The following is an 18,376-nucleotide window of genomic DNA, read 5'->3' as shown; positions in this document are numbered from 1 at the left end:
ATTAAAAACAAAGACTCAATGAGCAACACTACATTGAAAACCATAGTCTCAGTGAGCAACACTATCTAAAACCAAAGTCTCAGTGAGCAACACTATATTGAAACCAAAGTCTCAGTGTGCAACACTATTTAAAACCAAAGTCTCAGTGAGCAACTCTACATTGAAAACCAAAGTCTCAGTGTGTAACACTATATTGAAAACCAAAGTCTCAGTGAGAAACACTATATTGAAACCAAAGTCTCAGTGTGCAACACTACATTGAAAACCAAAGACTCAGTGAGTTACACTATATAGAAAACCAAAGACTCAGTGAGCAACACTATATTGAAAACCAAAGTCTCAGTGAGCAACAAATATTGAAAACCAAAGACTCAGTGAGCAACACTACATTGAAAACAAAGACTCAATGAGCATCAATTCATTGAAAACCGAAGACTCAGTGAGCAACACTACATTGAAAACCGGAGACTCAGTGAGCAACACAACATTGAAAACCGGAGATTAAGTGAGCAACACTATATTGAAAACCAAAGACTCAATGAGCATCACTTTATTGAAAACCGAAGACTCAGTGAGCAACACTACATTGAAAACCATAGTCTCAGTGAGCAACACTATTCAAAACTAAAGTCTCAGTGAGCAACACTATATTGAAACCAAAGTCTCAGTGTGCAACACTATTTAAAACCAAAGTCTCAGTGAGCAACTCTACATTGAAAACCAAAGTCTTAGTGTGTAACACTATATTGAAAACCAAAGTCTCAGTGAGCAACACTATATTGAAACCAAAGTCTCAGTGTACAACACTACATTGAAAACCAAAGTCTCAGTGAGTAACACTATATTGAAAACCAAAGACTCAGTGAGCAACACTATATTGAAAACCAAAGTCTCAGTGAGTAACACTACATTGAAAACCAATGTCTCAGTGAGCAACACTATATTGAAAACCAAAGTCTCAGTGAGCAACACTATATTGAAACCAAAGTCTCAGTGTACAACACTACATTGAAAACCAAAGTCTCAGTGAGTAACACTATATTGAAAACCAAAGACTCAGTGAGCAACACTACATTGAAAACCAAAGTCTCAGTGAGCAACACTACATTGAAAACCAATGTCTCAGTGAGCAACACTATATTGAAAACCAAAGTCTCAGTGAGCAACACTACATTGAAAACCATAGTCTCAGTGAGCAACACTATTTAAAACTAAAGTCTCAGTGAGCAACACTATTTAAAACCAAAGTCTCAGTGAGCAACTCTACATTGAAAACCAAAGTCTCAGTGTGTAACACTATTTAAAACCGAAGACTCAGTGAGCAACTCTACATTGAAAACCAAAGTCTCAGTGTGTAACACTAAATTGAAAACCAAAGTCTTAGTGAGCAACACTATATTGAAACCAAAATCTCAGTGTACAACACTACATTGAAAACCAAAGTCTCAGTGAGTAACACTATATTGAAAACCAAAGACTCAGTGAGCAACACTACATTGAAAACCAAAGTCTCAGTGAGCAACACTACATTGAAAAAAAAGGACTCAGTGAGCAACACTACATTGAAAACCGAAGATTAAGTGAGCAACACTATATTGAAAACCAAAGACTCAGTGAGCAACACTACATTAAAAACAAAGACTCAATGAGCAACACTACATTGAAAACCATAGTCTCAGTGAGCAACACTATCTAAAACCAAAGTCTCAGTGAGCAACACTATATTGAAACCAAAGTCTCAGTGTGCAACACTATTTAAAACCAAAGTCTCAGTGAGCAACTCTACATTGAAAACCAAAGTCTCAGTGTGTAACACTATATTGAAAACCAAAGTCTCAGTGAGAAACACTATATTGAAACCAAAGTCTCAGTGTGCAACACTACATTGAAAACCAAAGACTCAGTGAGTTACACTATATAGAAAACCAAAGACTCAGTGAGCAACACTATATTGAAAACCAAAGTCTCAGTGAGCAACAAATATTGAAAACCAAAGACTCAGTGAGCAACACTACATTGAAAACAAAGACTCAATGAGCATCAATTCATTGAAAACCGAAGACTCAGTGAGCAACACTACATTGAAAACCGGAGACTCAGTGAGCAACACAACATTGAAAACCGGAGATTAAGTGAGCAACACTATATTGAAAACCAAAGACTCAATGAGCATCACTTTATTGAAAACCGAAGACTCAGTGAGCAACACTACATTGAAAACCATAGTCTCAGTGAGCAACACTATTCAAAACTAAAGTCTCAGTGAGCAACACTATATTGAAACCAAAGTCTCAGTGTGCAACACTATTTAAAACCAAAGTCTCAGTGAGCAACTCTACATTGAAAACCAAAGTCTTAGTGTGTAACACTATATTGAAAACCAAAGTCTCAGTGAGCAACACTATATTGAAACCAAAGTCTCAGTGTACAACACTACATTGAAAACCAAAGTCTCAGTGAGTAACACTATATTGAAAACCAAAGACTCAGTGAGCAACACTATATTGAAAACCAAAGTCTCAGTGAGTAACACTACATTGAAAACCAATGTCTCAGTGAGCAACACTATATTGAAAACCAAAGTCTCAGTGAGCAACACTATATTGAAACCAAAGTCTCAGTGTACAACACTACATTGAAAACCAAAGTCTCAGTGAGTAACACTATATTGAAAACCAAAGACTCAGTGAGCAACACTACATTGAAAACCAAAGTCTCAGTGAGCAACACTACATTGAAAACCAATGTCTCAGTGAGCAACACTATATTGAAAACCAAAGTCTCAGTGAGCAACACTACATTGAAAACCATAGTCTCAGTGAGCAACACTATTTAAAACTAAAGTCTCAGTGAGCAACACTATTTAAAACCAAAGTCTCAGTGAGCAACTCTACATTGAAAACCAAAGTCTCAGTGTGTAACACTATTTAAAACCGAAGACTCAGTGAGCAACTCTACATTGAAAACCAAAGTCTCAGTGTGTAACACTAAATTGAAAACCAAAGTCTTAGTGAGCAACACTATATTGAAACCAAAATCTCAGTGTACAACACTACATTGAAAACCAAAGTCTCAGTGAGTAACACTATATTGAAAACCAAAGACTCAGTGAGCAACACTACATTGAAAACCAAAGTCTCAGTGAGCAACACTACATTGAAAAAAAAGGACTCAGTGAGCAACTCTACATTGAAACCCAAAGTCTGAGTGAGCAACACTACATTGAAAAAAAAAGGACTCAGTGAGCAACACTACATTGAAACCAAAGTCTCAGTGAGCAACACTTCATGGAAACCAAAGACTCAGTGAGCAACACTTCATTGAAAACAAAGACTCAGTGAGCAACACTACATCGAAAACCGAGGACTCAAAGAGCAACTCTACATTGAAACACAAAGACTGAGTTAGAAATGCTATATTGAAAACACATAGACTCAGTGAGCAAGACTTCATTAAAAACTAAATACTCAGTAAGCAACACTACATTGAAAACCGAGGACTCAAAGAGCATCACTACATTGATAACCAAAGACACAGTGATCCGGCAAACACTTTATTAAAAACTAAAGACTCAATAACAACACTTCATTGAAAACCAAAGATTCAGTGAGCAACACTTCATTTAAAACCAAAGACTCCATGAGCAACACTATTTAAAACCAAACACTCAGCGAGCAACACTACATTGAAAACCAAAGACTCAATGAGCAACTCTACATTGAAAACCAAAGACGCAGAGATCCGGCAAACACTTTATTAAAACTAAAGACTCATGAATAATAACACTAGATTGAAAACCAAAGAATCCGCTAGCAACACTTCATTAAAAACATAAGACTCAATGAGTAACACTACATTGAAAAACAAAGACTCAGTTAGCAACACTACATTGAAAACCAAAGGATCGGTAAGCAACACTTTATTGAAAACCATGGAAAGACTCATTGAGTAACACTCAATTAAAAACATAACAATGAGCAACATTAAATTTAAAAGCAAAGACTCGGGCGAGCAAAGCTTCATTGCGAAATAAAGACTCAGTGAGCAACACTACGTTGAAACCCAAAGACTCAAAATGATGAGAAACACTATAAATAAAACAAAAGACCGTCAGTTAGCATAATGAGCCCAATGTTAAATGTGCAAAAATAAGTACAAATTTCCAATTTGGGGCCTTCTTACCGTATCTCTGCTATTTTACATTGTTGTAGATACCATCATCCGTCGTAATCGATGCTACCGGTATCTTGTGAATGCTGCCAGTGGCCCACTTATCTTAATTTTCAGGGAATCAACGAAAGCAGTTGTTTGTTCATTTTATGAAAAAAGTCTCCGGAAAAAGAGATCGAGTGCATCGAACAGCCTAATAGGAATGCATTTAAACCATTCTATTTGTGTGCACTGCGCTTTGACGAGTACCAAAACTTACCTTAGTAACTTTGATGATGATTTTTTTAAATCTTGATGATTACTGCATTCATATTTTTTTTTAAAACCTCTTCCACATTTAAGACCTAAGTATTGAAATACATATAGTGTGTTCACGCTTCAATAACTCCGAAGATCTGACAAATCTTTATTCTACTTTCTGTTATTTTCGATATATATCATAGTCATATATGACGGTCAAACCAAACACACGCAAACAAACTTGATCCGCACCTTTCGGTGACCATTCAATTTGTCGTTGCTTTTCCTGATATCTTGTAACATAAATTTCATTATTTATCATACAAATGTTTTACTGTGAACAAACATGTTGTTCCTCTAGAACGAATCGTCATCGATCATACCAATGAACAATGTTATTATTACGGATATAATCGTGTACTTCACGGCACAGTTTCCGTATTTTATAAACATCCAAGTTCAGTAGCGGGGATTTCAGTCAAGATTTTAAGGATGCATGGTTCTAAATTCACAAGGCTCTTTCTTATTACATCAAAAAACAGTTGAGTATATAAAGAATAGTACTGATTCTGGTATCAACTTTTTTTCTAGAAAAGGGTGCTATAAACAGTTTCGTATAAAAAACTAGGGGTTATTCCCTGACTAAAAATAACCATGGAGGGAAACCCCTGTTTATTAACTCAATTGGTGCAAAAGTATCATGTTTTTTGTGTTTGATTGAAAAAAATAGTTAATTAGCTTTCAATTAAAACAGGTTGAATGATTGAAATATTTTTAAAAATTAAATTAACTTTACATGTTTTGAGGGGAGACAACTTTGTAAACATCCTGTTTTTTTGGCAGTGAAAATTGAAAACTTATTTGCAGCCACTGTAGCTCTTTTCGGAGCAGGAAACCGTACCCTGAAACAAGATTTTTTTGAAAGGCTAGGTAAAAACCTACAAATTTCATACAGTTTTGATTATGAAAAATGTGCATGGATCATGTCTTCATGTCTGTGCACATGACCTGGTTTCAAGTTTTTTTCTGTCAAAATTAGAGCTTTTTTCCCCCATGTTCATTGGATGGAATGTTTTTAATATATTAAAAGTACACATTATTTTTATTTCATTATAAACTAGAGAACATTCTGATTCCAGTGATATCAAGTTTTATACAAGTATCTTTATTAATCAGTCCACCACTAAGGGTCACTTATGCATGGTCCCTAAAAATGTGACGTCATAGAAAAAAACTGTTGATTGCACCCTTAAAGGGACAAATATATATTATAGTGATGTTTTAGCATAGAAAAGTGCATGCGAATGGAGTAAAATAATTCTGAAAAATATTGTACGGCATGTATACTTTAATTTAAAAGCATCAGTTTGGTATATTTAATGCAAATATTACAGATTTGTACATAGCAACCAGAAATAAGAAAACCAGACTCTGTGCGAATATTGAAGTTTTTTGCATCTTTTTGCGACGTCATGATATTTTATTTAATCTCTCATATATTTGAAACCATAGGTTGCACATTTAAAGTGTAGATATTTTCTACTTTGACCTTTACTACTGATCAGTGTGACATAAATCTTAATTCATTATATTATATATTTGGTACTTTTTATAGTCTTAAAGGTACATGTGCCATTCCTAAGAAAAACACTTTTTCCATATTTTTCTCAACTCAGCTATAACTTAGTTCACATAATACTAGGGACAAAATATATTTCAAGTAACTTTAGTCATGCTTATTTCATAGTTTTTATTCTATTTATTGAAAAGAAACCCTATTTTATGAATTATTTTCTTTGTAAAACTGATGAAAATGAGATACAGGAAATGTTTGGAATTAGCTGGTTTAACTGTTTGCCACTGGCCAATATGTCAGTACTACGCGACATGAGAAAAGAGCTGTATTATCACTATTCGTGGTCACAATCCTTAAAGTAAGACATCATTTTAATCGGTATAGTGTACAGATTCAGAAAAGCTAAGAAATTTTAATATATTGAATATAAAGTTTTGCCTTAAGGGTGCTATAAACAGTTTCGTATAAAAAACTAGGGGTTATTCCCTGACTAAAAATAACCATGGAGGGAAACCCCTGTTTATTAACTCAATTGGTGCAAAAGTATCATGTTTTTTGTGTTTGATTGAAAAAAATAGTTAATTAGCTTTCAATTAAAACAGGTTGAATGATTGAAATATTTTTAAAAATTAAATTAACTTTACATGTTTTGAGGGGAGACAACTTTGTAAACATCCTGTTTTTTTGGCAGTGAAAATTGAAAACTTATTTGCAGCCACTGTAGCTCTTTTCGGAGCAGGAAACCGTACCCTGAAACAAGATTTTTTTGAAAGGCTAGGTAAAAACCTACAAATTTCATACAGTTTTGATTATGAAAAATGTGCATGGATCATGTCTTCATGTCTGTGCACATGACCTGGTTTCAAGTTTTTTTCTGTCAAAATTAGAGCTTTTTTCCCCCATGTTCATTGGATGGAATGTTTTTAATATATTAAAAGTACACATTATTTTTATTTCATTATAAACTAGAGAACATTCTGATTCCAGTGATATCAAGTTTTATACAAGTATCTTTATTAATCAGTCCACCACTAAGGGTCACTTATGCATGGTCCCTAAAAATGTGACGTCATAGAAAAAAACTGTTGATTGCACCCAAAGGGCCAAAAGTGGCACACATCCGTGTGCAATTATGACTACCCAAGCATTCAGTTGAGAGACCATTATGACGCATGTGACGTGTTATATTCTAAAGTATTAGTAGACACTATTTGTGCTTTAGTAGTCTCGTTGTTGAGGCAGTTGCATCTCTGTTAAGAGTATATCATGATAGCGTGCAGACATGCTCAGTACTTTGTGAAGTCAGAGATTGCTATTGTCCAACAGCTGTTATTCCAGACAAGCCGGGGCCGTCCCGTGGTCTTAGCTTGTCTGACTAACTGACAAAACAGCCTATGGACCCACCGGGCGTCCCTCTACGGCCCAAGCTTGTCTGACAAAACAGTCGTTGGACTTCAGAGACATCTCGGACTATACTTTGTGAAGCTAATACCGTGAATAAGTCAGAGGTGGTACATTGAAAATGTATATAAAAAATAATCAATACTAGTAGTTCTTTTTACAACAAAACAGTTCTAACATTTTAATGTGCTAGATCTACCCCTAACAGCTTTTTTTTATAAAATGTAACGTTGATCATTGTTGCATCTAATACATGAGTAACATGTTTACAAACCGATTGTATAGTGCTTCCCTCAAACGTCTTACCTATGGACAAAGTGTAGTAGTCAGCTGAGAACCAGCTTAATATATATGAGTCACAAAATAACTTATTTTTTTAGAAGGATATATTTATGAGCTCTATATAAGGTATAAGTGAAGGTGTATATTTGATGTAGTATCTACCGTTCCTGATGATATCCGTCCTCATTGATTTACATATAGTATATATATATATATATGCTTGCTATTTCTATTGCCACTTGCATTGACACAAAAAATCAAAAGGGCTGGACTAGGTTCCCGATTTATGATGTAAAGGTACAGTGGGTGTTTTGTTTTCTTCCACCCTTGTGTGTCCCTGTTGAAAATAACTTACCATCAATGATTTGCATAATAAATATATAGTTTTGTGGGACGAACGTTGATCAGAGGGTAACCTCTCAGTCTGGAAATATAAACAACAGAAATACCTTCCGTAGTCGAATTGTTAAGAAGTTAGCAAGTGTTCTTATTCATGTTAATTTAAAAAAGTGAGTGTGTGAAGTGAGTAAGCACCCTTGTCCCCCCCCCCCACCCCCGGTTTCTACCCCTCTGAAAATTATATGTACTTTTCAAGTTGATTTCCTCTTTCTAAACCAGTTAGTGTTAATATTAAACAAATCATTCTTTTATAATGGAGATTTTTTAACATATGAAAACTTGAGTTTCTTGGTTTTGAATATTACATTCTTTTATTCGTTCGCAAAATAACAATACGTCATCACATCATCATTTCATATAGATCTGTCTCTTTGTAGTGGGTTCGTATGAATGAGTTGTACCAAGTCAATGAATGTCACCATTTATTTTAAAAGTATTTTTATGATTTGAAGTACCGGTCAAAACCATTCGTCGCATAGAGCCGGAAACAAAAGATATCGGACATGACTGGTAAGTTATCGGTTATAAATACCACCACACGTTGGAAAACAAAAACAAAATTATGCAGGTAGATCAGTCAGAATATTGATATATTTCAACTCTGATATACATAAGTTTTAAGTGATTTTCATATCATAAGCATACAGAAAATTTAAAAAAAGTGTTTTCAAATTTAAATGTTTACTGATCGTCTCTGAAAAGGATCATCATGCATCCTTTTCGCATTTAAAGGTTCAAAAGACTTTTAAGAACCCTTTAAAACAAAAGTATAGTATTTGTGCTACAGTTCTAGATATCCTAATTTTCCATGGGTAGACGAAATCACCAGCCTTCAAACCGGTCAACACCGTTTGCAGAACCTGCCGAGTTTTATCTTAAGTGTTCTCGTTCTGCATATGAATGAACTGTTTGCCACTGGGCGTTCAACAAATCAATGTTATAAAGAGAAACAAACAATGTTATTCAATTCAGTATTTATTGGAAAGAGCACAACAGAGGCGAGTTTTAATTACATTATACAAATAAACTAACTGAACAAACCAATCTTATTAGTTTACATATGGTATATAAATAACAAAATAAGTAATTATTTTAATTGATAGATTAATCATATTTCGTGTATTCATGCTATCATAGTAAAATTATTTTGTTTATTCCAGTCGTGAAATAAAGATACATATTATGGGTTGTCTATGAAGGATTGATATTTTGGGAAACAGCAACAATTTCAAATTAAACTTAAAATAGAGATAGAATGAGCAAAGATAATTCTAAGTCAATATCAAGATATTATAATTGATTTTTTTTATATTTAGTTGTTAATTTCAAATTTTCCGTATTGATACTAATACTAGTGATTATAAATATTAATATTCTAGTAATAATAAATATTTAACTTTATTGGTCATAAAATCACTAACCAGTGTACTAGTAACTATAGTTCTGAAAAAAAGTTCGAAGACCGTGCATATCGATCGTCCATAGTCACTTGTCGCAGAACTTTTTTCTATTTGCCTTAATTTAACACAAGCACAGGCACTTGTCTCAGAATTTTTTTCTACATACTTTAATATAACTAAATAAGGCATTTTGAAAAATCATATATATATGGAAGTGTTTAACGACCTTGACTGGCTTTTCATGAAAAATTATGAGACAGGTGTCTGTGATATATCGGCTTAGAAATTCGGTCTATACATGCAGGGTATATATATATCGACTGTTTATACTGGACTTAACCCTTCCCTTGCATATACAAGTACGCTAGTTGATATCACTTCTTATTTGAAGTATGCTGAAAAACACCCCACCAAATCTGGCACGAAATATCAAGAGATGAGGTAATATTAGTACGCCCATATATATAAGATTCCAGACCTAACTAATTGGCTTAAAGAACGATTTTTTCTTTGTTCGAGAAACTCTAACCATTTCAATTGTATCGGATAAAAAAATATATATGCCTCTTTTTTATTTTCTCTATAACGAACTGGCTGACTTATATACACGATTTTTTTTCTTCTTAAATACACAATTTGTACGTTGTGATGTGTAAACTAACTTCTGGTGGGTGTGTTCAGTCTGTGAAATGACTTGTTAAGCTATTCAGTAGGGCGTTAGTCTTTAGGAGAAAAGATCAATAGATGTGTATACCATTTGCATTTGAAGGAAGATTGATTCGGAGACATTTTTCGGGTGGTACGCGATCAATATGGACGGGTTTTGTGGTTTTTAAATATCTTCGCTTCATTGTTAATTCAATAGTAGTTTTCCCCCGAGAGATCATAAAACGTCTGGCCCGTATCCAAGTGGTATGATATTTAAATTAGATGTTAACCGTACCGGGGGTCGACTACCGCTGTAAGAGGCTCCATACGGGATTCCTCTGAATATCGTTGTTGGTGAAGTTTAAAATCGTAAGGGATTATTTTTTTCAAACTGATACTTTTCAATATTAGCCCCAGATACAATCAGGACTGTTATATATGATAAATATTTTATATTTGTATAACACTATACATTATAAGGGAAATTAAAGATTTTTTTTTCTCACGCTACAACAAGGATTTTTTTAATACATTTCCTGCTACAAATTATGCAGAGGTAAGATGATGACATTACGAAGAGTGTGAATGCTGTTTTGAATTACATGATTATATGAAGTCTTGGAATTAAATTATTGAATCGATCGACTATTTTAATAGGTATTAACAATAAAATTTTCATTTAAATCATAGATTCTGTTCCAATTTAGATTATACGGCAACTGAAAAAATAAAAAAAATAAATTTGGATGGTTTATTGCATCTATTTGATTATCTGTAGATCTCTGTAGTTCATTGATATAGATATATATACATATAAATATTTATATACTTCTTTATTACTATACAAATACTTGATCATGTTGATTGATTGACTGTTGGTTGCTTAACGTCCAGTGGCAAATATTTCATGCATGTTTAGGACGAACAAATACTTGATAGAGACAGGCAAATTTATCAGGTTTTTTTTGTGGCCTCATGATTGAAATCTACGGTTATAATTATTCAAGCTCGCCTTGCATCACTTTCTATAATACTCTCCTACTATACAAATCCTTGTTCTAGTACAAAATTAAGTTATGTTTGTGTAAGAAAGAATTCAGATTTTAAAATTTAAGTTTTAATTATTCAGTAAAAAAAGTATTGTGTAACAGCAAGAACTATCTTTGAACGGAAACCAATTGAAAAGATCCGATTTGATGTATGTTTTTATAAATATACATATTGCCAAGGCCAATACCTTCAATATTCAAGTTAGATATAAATATCCTAGCTCTTTGGAATTTTTTATTTCTATTATTAACTTATTCTAAAATTACTTCTTTTATTTTTTTATCTTATAAAAACTAATTATTTCCCCATCAGCTGTTGATACTTAATAAATCATATTTGTAATCCGCTTATACTTGTTTGAATTCCCCCGGTTAATGACCCCCACACCCTCCTGGGGAAATACGTCATAAGTTCCTACCCACGACAGCAAATATTCACGTGGTATCCTGCCCAATCAGGGTCGGGATATGAAGGCACGAGGAACTATAGTGTAGTGACGTAGATCGATCGACCATATATGGAAAATTAACCCCCACCCAGACGTACGATACCAGGGACGGGAAGTCATTTACTTTAATATAGACATAGCACATTGTTAAAAAATAACAGAAAAGGGAATATAAACAAAACAAAGGTAAGTGAAACATACGGATGTAAACATTATAGACACGTGTACACAATGTGCAGACGATAAGTCGATTATGTACCGACCCCCGGGGTCATGGGAACAACGCAGCTTGTTTGTGTATTATTTATCTACACGGTAACTCTTTGTGTAATGGATTCATCGTAATGTATCAAAGTGTGATTAAAACACGAGTTATTTTTATTTAATAATAGTGTACACGAAATATTGTCAAATTCGCGGAAGTATGGAAAGTGGGTGGAAATGGGAGAGAGAAGCCATGTCGGTTTTTGTTTGAGGTACTCAAAGGGGTAAATTTTATGTAAAATTTTAGATGGTATGGTAGATTGGAGGTTGAACATATTCAAGCATCTATAACGGGGGTTTTATTTGTAGAATCACACAATGACCTTAATGACAGGATACAAAAATAATATTATGATCTGTATACCGGTTCATCTCTGATACATACCCCCTTTTATTATTATTAAACTCTAGATGTATGTTCTTAAGAACATGATGTTTATGCATTCAAACAATTATTAAAATAGTCTGTTCTTTCATTTTCATTTTAAGTAGAATACTGCTGTTACTGTATTTTAAATAATAACCTGTATAGTGGATTGTAGGAGTTATTCCCCTTTTTACAAAGCTGAATTTGTGTATTGAATTAACAGACAAATACACAATGAAATTTAATTGTCCACAATGTGATGATAACTCTGGAATTACAACATAAATAATTACAATGTAATTGATAAATGTTTGATGTACATTTACATGTATATTGAATTTTAATATCTTTCTATACATGTATTAAAATGAAACCCAGCTAAATGTATTGAATTTATCTTTGTATACAAATGTACATGTATTAAAATGAAACCCAGCTTAATGTACAGAAATGTTGTATTTGTATGTAGTGTTCTCCTGTATATAAGCAATCAAATATTTTTTTTCATCCTGAATGAGGTTCTTACATTACTATTATAAATTTTATCCAGTCCAGCTAGTATTAATTTAGCTTTTAAGAAACCAAGTTTGTAATTATAAATCCCTTTGTACCTACAGTACATGTAGATGGTATTAGTAAATACAAATGTAGAAATATTTGTTCAAATTCAATTGATTTAAATTATTTTACCTGCCTGGCTAGTTTAGAATTCATATGATACAATTTCCTTAGGAAAACTTTTTTTTTTGTGCTTTGTCTCTGGACATTTTGTTATTCACATATATATTTGTCCTGTGACTTTTTGTCCTACCAAATTTGTGACTTTATGTCCTGTGACTTTTTTGTCCTGTGACTTTCTGTCCGTTAAGCATTTTACCTATATGGATACTTTAATTGTTTCATGGTTTAAACTTTTGACAAATTCTAAATACTATGCTATACATGAATGTATTTCATCAAACACTTTCGTTAATGGTAAAGTTGAACAATTATTACCCATACATGTATTTATCCATTCTCATAATAACTAGATTATTTTACATTGTCTTATCGGGGCCTTTTATAGCTGACTGCGGTATGGGCTTTGCTCATTGTTGAAGGCTGTACGGTGACCTATAGTTGTCAATGTCTGTGTCATTTTGGTCTTTTGTGGATAGTTGTCTCATTGGCAATCATACCATATATTCTTTTTTAAATATTTGTTGAGAGTACTGTAAATTCAGAAATTAGTGTGATTTTGTCATTTGAGACTTACAAAATGACTTAAATGAGATTTGAATTTTTGCAATATTGAGGAAAAAAACCTGTTTAATTTAGATAGAAAATTTCAATATGCAAGTTTAAATTATTGCCATTATAAGCATTTTTTATTTTTTGCAATTATTAAAACATTGCAATAATTTCTGAATTTACAGTGAGTAGTATGAATTCTCTAATGTAATTCTGTTCACACATTTACTTTGGACATTACTCTGAAGAAGGTTATGTCTTTTGCACTGTTTTAACATTGATATTTTGAAAGCCTGCATAAAATTGTAGTAGCCAATATTTGAGTACTTTGAAGAAGGTACACCATTATTTCTGTTTGATCAGTAAAAAGCATTGGTACATTGAGTTTGCATGTAAAATGATGATTCTTTTATAATTTTATCATTTTGATTCAAGATATATCTAGTAATTTCCAAGCCAAGGTCACGGATATAGGGCAAAGTTTAGTAAAAATTTATTTGTTTTGCTGTATGACTTCTAGAATTATGTGCAGTTAAACAATAAAAATCTGTTTACTCAATATTTACTATGAAATTTCTATTCAATTTGATGAAAAGAAAATTCATAATATGGAGTCCTATATTGTACTGGACCAGTCCTAAAATGAGAAGTTACATACTAATTGTATAGTGCTTTATGAACCATGGAGTCCATTTGAGGTTATATAGCACCTACAACAATATACAATGTGTTTCTTTTCATTGGTTGAAAATTAGATTTATATTGTACAGTGTAATGTATCAGTCATTGGCATCTTAGCTTAGCGCACAGTCTGACAGTAACTGGCAAGGGCCAGATTTGGGAAATAATTTATACATGTACTTAAACTCCTAATGCAAGCTTTCAGCTCAAAGGCCAGAAGTCACAGCACCTGTGCAAGTAATGTAACAAATTACTATAAACAGTATGTGAATGATTTTAAAAAGTTGATGAAGAACTAATCAATAACTTGTTACTACATTTTTGAGAACTTTTATTGTAGACAATTTCATTTAGAATTATGTCCAATGACCATGCTTGCCAACCAAAAAGGCTGATATGACTAAAAATAGAACATAGGGTTATATGTGAGTTTTGTCTATCACTCTATTAATTTGAAACTTTTTATAAGACTGCAAAATTTGAAAAATTTTCATCGTATATATTGCTATCTGGTTGGCGTTGTCGTCCGAATACTTTTAGTTTTCGCACTCTAACTTAAGTAAAAGTGAATAGAAATCTATGAAATTTTAAAACAAGGTTTATGACCACAAAAGGAAGGTTGGGATTGATTTTGGGAGTTTTGATCCCAATATTTTAGGGATTAGGGGCCAAAAAAGGCCTAAACAAGCATTTTCTTGTTTTTCGCACAGTAAAAGTGAATAGAAATCTATGAAATTTTAACACAAGGTTTATGACCACAAAAGGAAGGTTGGGATTGATTTTGGGAGTTTTGGTCTCAACATTTTAGTAATTAGGGGCCAAAAAGGGCCCACATAAGCATTTTCTTGTTTTTCGCACTATAACTTTAGTTTAAGTTAATAGAAATCTATGAAATTTTGACACAAGGTTTATGACCACAAAAGAAAAGTTGGGATTGATTTTGGGAGTTTTGGTTCCAACAGTTTAGGAATTGGGGGCCAAAAAAGGGCCCAAATAAGCATTATTCTTGGTTTTCGCACAATAACTTTAGTTTAAGTAAATAGAAATCAGTGAAATTTAAACACATTGTTTATGACCACAAAAGGAATTTTGGTATTGATTTTGGGAGTTTAGGTCCCAACAGTTAAGAAATAAGGGGCCAAAAAGGGACCCAAATAAGCATTTTTCTTGGTTTTCGCACCATAACTTTAGAATAAGTAAATAGAAATCTATGAAATTTAAACACAAGGTTTATGACCATAAAAGGAAGGTTGGTATTGATTTTGGGAGTTTTGGTCCAAACAGTTTAGGAATAAAGGGCCCAAAGGGTCCAAAATTAAACTTTGTTTGATTTTATCAAAAATTGAATAATTGGGGTTATTTGATATGCCGAATCTAACTGTGTATGTAGATTCTTAATTTTTGATCCCGTTTTCAAATTGGTCTACATTAAGGTCCAAAGGGTCCAAAATTAAACTTAGTTTGATTTTAACAAAAAATGAATCCTTGGGGTTCTTTGATATGCTGAATCTAAAAATGTACTTAGATTTTTTGTTATTGGCCCAGTTTTCAAGTTGGTCCAAATCGGGGTCCAAAATTAAACTTTGTTTGATTTCATCAAAAATTGAATAATTGGAGTTCTTTGATATGCCAAATCTAACTGTGTATGTAGATTCTTAATTTTTGGTCCCGTTTTAAAATTGGTCTACATTAAAGTGCAAAGGGTCCAAAATTAAACTAAGTTTGATTTTAACAAAAATTGAATTCTTGGGCCTCTTTGATATGCTGAATCTAAACATGTACTTAGATTTTTGATTATGGGCCCAGTTTTCAAGTTGGTCCAAATCAGGATCCAAAATTATTATATTAAGTATTGTGCAATAGCAAGAAATTTTCAATTGCACAGTATTCATCAATAGCAAGAAATCTTTAATTGCACAGTATTGTGCAATAGCAAGAAATCTTCAATTGCACAGTATTGTGCAATAGCAAATATTTTCAATTGCACAGTATTGCACAATAACAAGAAATATCTAATTGCACAATATACTCAAATGCACTCATGTTTAGCGAACGGTCCTACGACACGATCAATGAACAAAACTTAATTGGATCGACACGTAAAGAAACGATCATTGTCATTGGTCGCTTCAAACCTGATTCGACCTTCAAGTGCCGAAGCTCCGCCCAAACACACAAGCTAACAGCTCACATGATAAACATAGCAAGAGTTTTGTGAATGAATCAATGGGTGAAATGTGTATTTGTTTACACATATGATCGGGAGTTCCCCTTGCATATCTAGTTATGATGTGTGAATTATATAAATGTATAAGTATTATTCAAGTCTTTTGTTTTACGTTTGATTAATGTTCTATCTTTTCACGGCGTCACGGAGATATAAAGTCAATTAGATCAAGTCAAGAAGATTACGTCAATAATTAATAAACGACAAAAATATCCAAAAAACTATCCAAGGTACAAATTCAATTAGAAAGGAAAGCCTTAAATAACTAACTAAACCATACGCTCCACTATATGGTCAATCAACGGAAGGGATGGATGTCATGTTCCTGACTTGGTGCTGAATATATGTTGTTGTTACCAATTATACGTAAATCAAATGTATTTGATTTTATGCCCTTTATGGGCCCTGTAATTTGGGAAATACAAAATTGTCTATTCTATTGTATTATATATGTCGGTCTAGTATACTACATGCACTTCGAATTAGTGGATTAAATTTCATCGGGCATGGAAAATCTTAAACTTCAGTGTCAATAGCAAAACCAACATGTAACATTGACACAAAATAAAAAGCTAATAAAACATGTTTAACTCCGCCACATACTAATTGTAAGAGCCTGTCCAAACCAGGAGCCAGGATTTAGTGATTGTCGTCTGTTGATGTGGGCATATTTGTTTTTCGTTTATATCGATTTTACATAAATTTTGTCATTAGAGTTTTTGTTTAAACTACATTTGTCATTTTGGGGCCTTTTATATTGGACTATGCGGTTGCTCGTTATTGAAGGACGTACGGTGACGTATAGATTTTAATTTCTGTGTCATTTGATCTCTTGTGGAAGTGTCGCATCATTGACAATTATACCACATCTTTATATGTACCAAATATCAGGCGCTTAATTATTTTTCTTTTGTAAATATGTGACAAATGCTAAACATCACAACATAACAACAGCGAGAAGTTCCTGCACCCGGGGGCGTCCTTCGGCTGGCCCCTGGGTAAATATATATATACTAGTTCAGTGATACTAGTAATGAACGCCATACTAAACTCCAACTTGTATACAAGAAACTAAAATTAAAATAAAAACAAGACTTACAAAGGTGAGATGCTCCTGACTTGGACATAAATAGTTTTCTCATTAACAATCATGCACATTGCATTTCACCAGTGGGGGTAGGGGAGGAAATTAAACTTCTATTAGACGACGTGTCATGCCCAAGGTTAAGAATTTAATATATAAATTACACAAAATTGCCGAAAATAGGCCGTCTGGTGGTTACAGTTATTTTGGCTCAACAAACTGTACGATAAGGGTTTTACTATTTGTTGATGGATTTGTTCATATATAAAAATAATCTTTTTATCCGATGGATAGATGGCCCATTTACAATCATACTACATCTCCATATTTGTACATTAGGATCCGAACATTCGAAATGCAACAGGGGCATTATTAACGATTTTGCTTTGCTTGGTAAGAACTGAACTTGTCACAGACAGGATGAAAACTTATATATTGTCAAACAGACTACGAAAAGGACTTTGCCAAATGTTGAAATCCAAGCCAGAAAAAAATTATACCTGTTATAAAAGAAGAAAGATTTTAAGGAACTTGTCAGCAAAAACCTTAAATTAGCCGTGATAAAAGCCATTCAGGAAATAAATCAGACTGATATTCAAGGATTTTATAGACATACCGGCTATTTTAATGTTTAAATATTTTGTTTTGTTTCATTGCAACAGTGAGTAGTTGTAGTAAATTCTTTTGTAGTCACGTGGGATCATTGATGAAATTAAATCAATACTATGATTGTTGTGTTTATCTTATTGGCCAATGAAATCGATCGATACATTTCAATTTCTTCAATACAAAGAACTTTGTTAGTAGTGATCGGGCAATCGCTAAACATGAGTGCATTTGAGTATATTGTCCAATAGCAAGAAATTCCAATTGGATTTCTATTGGAGTTATCTTTCTTTGTGCAGAATA

The 18,376-nt window shown here is 33.1% G+C and overlaps 1 protein-coding gene across 6 annotated transcripts in view; it reads left to right on the top strand.

The window, feature by feature from the left end:
- Window positions 1-4,857: 4,857 nt before the first annotated feature.
- LOC134708507 (NGFI-A-binding protein 1-like) overlaps window positions 4,858-18,376 on the top strand; it is a 56,696-nt gene continuing 43,177 nt past the window's right edge. Inside the window, exon 1 of one of the 6 annotated variants that reach the window (XM_063569112.1) lies at window positions 4,858-4,951. In XM_063569112.1, coding sequence (XP_063425182.1) covers window positions 4,903-4,951 — 49 coding nt within the window. In that variant the 5' untranslated portion in view covers window positions 4,858-4,902. Of the gene's footprint in view, window positions 4,952-11,575; window positions 11,801-11,857; window positions 12,103-18,376 lie in introns of those variants that run through there. The other 5 variants (XM_063569113.1, XM_063569117.1, XM_063569115.1 and 2 more) reach the window with 5 other exon arrangements.

This window comes from Mytilus trossulus, chromosome 2 (genome assembly GCF_036588685.1).
Source record: "Mytilus trossulus isolate FHL-02 chromosome 2, PNRI_Mtr1.1.1.hap1, whole genome shotgun sequence".
Taxonomy (NCBI): domain Eukaryota; kingdom Metazoa; phylum Mollusca; class Bivalvia; order Mytilida; family Mytilidae; genus Mytilus; species Mytilus trossulus.
Note: the sequence above shows the minus strand (reverse complement) of the source record. Positions and strands in the feature narration are given on the sequence as shown.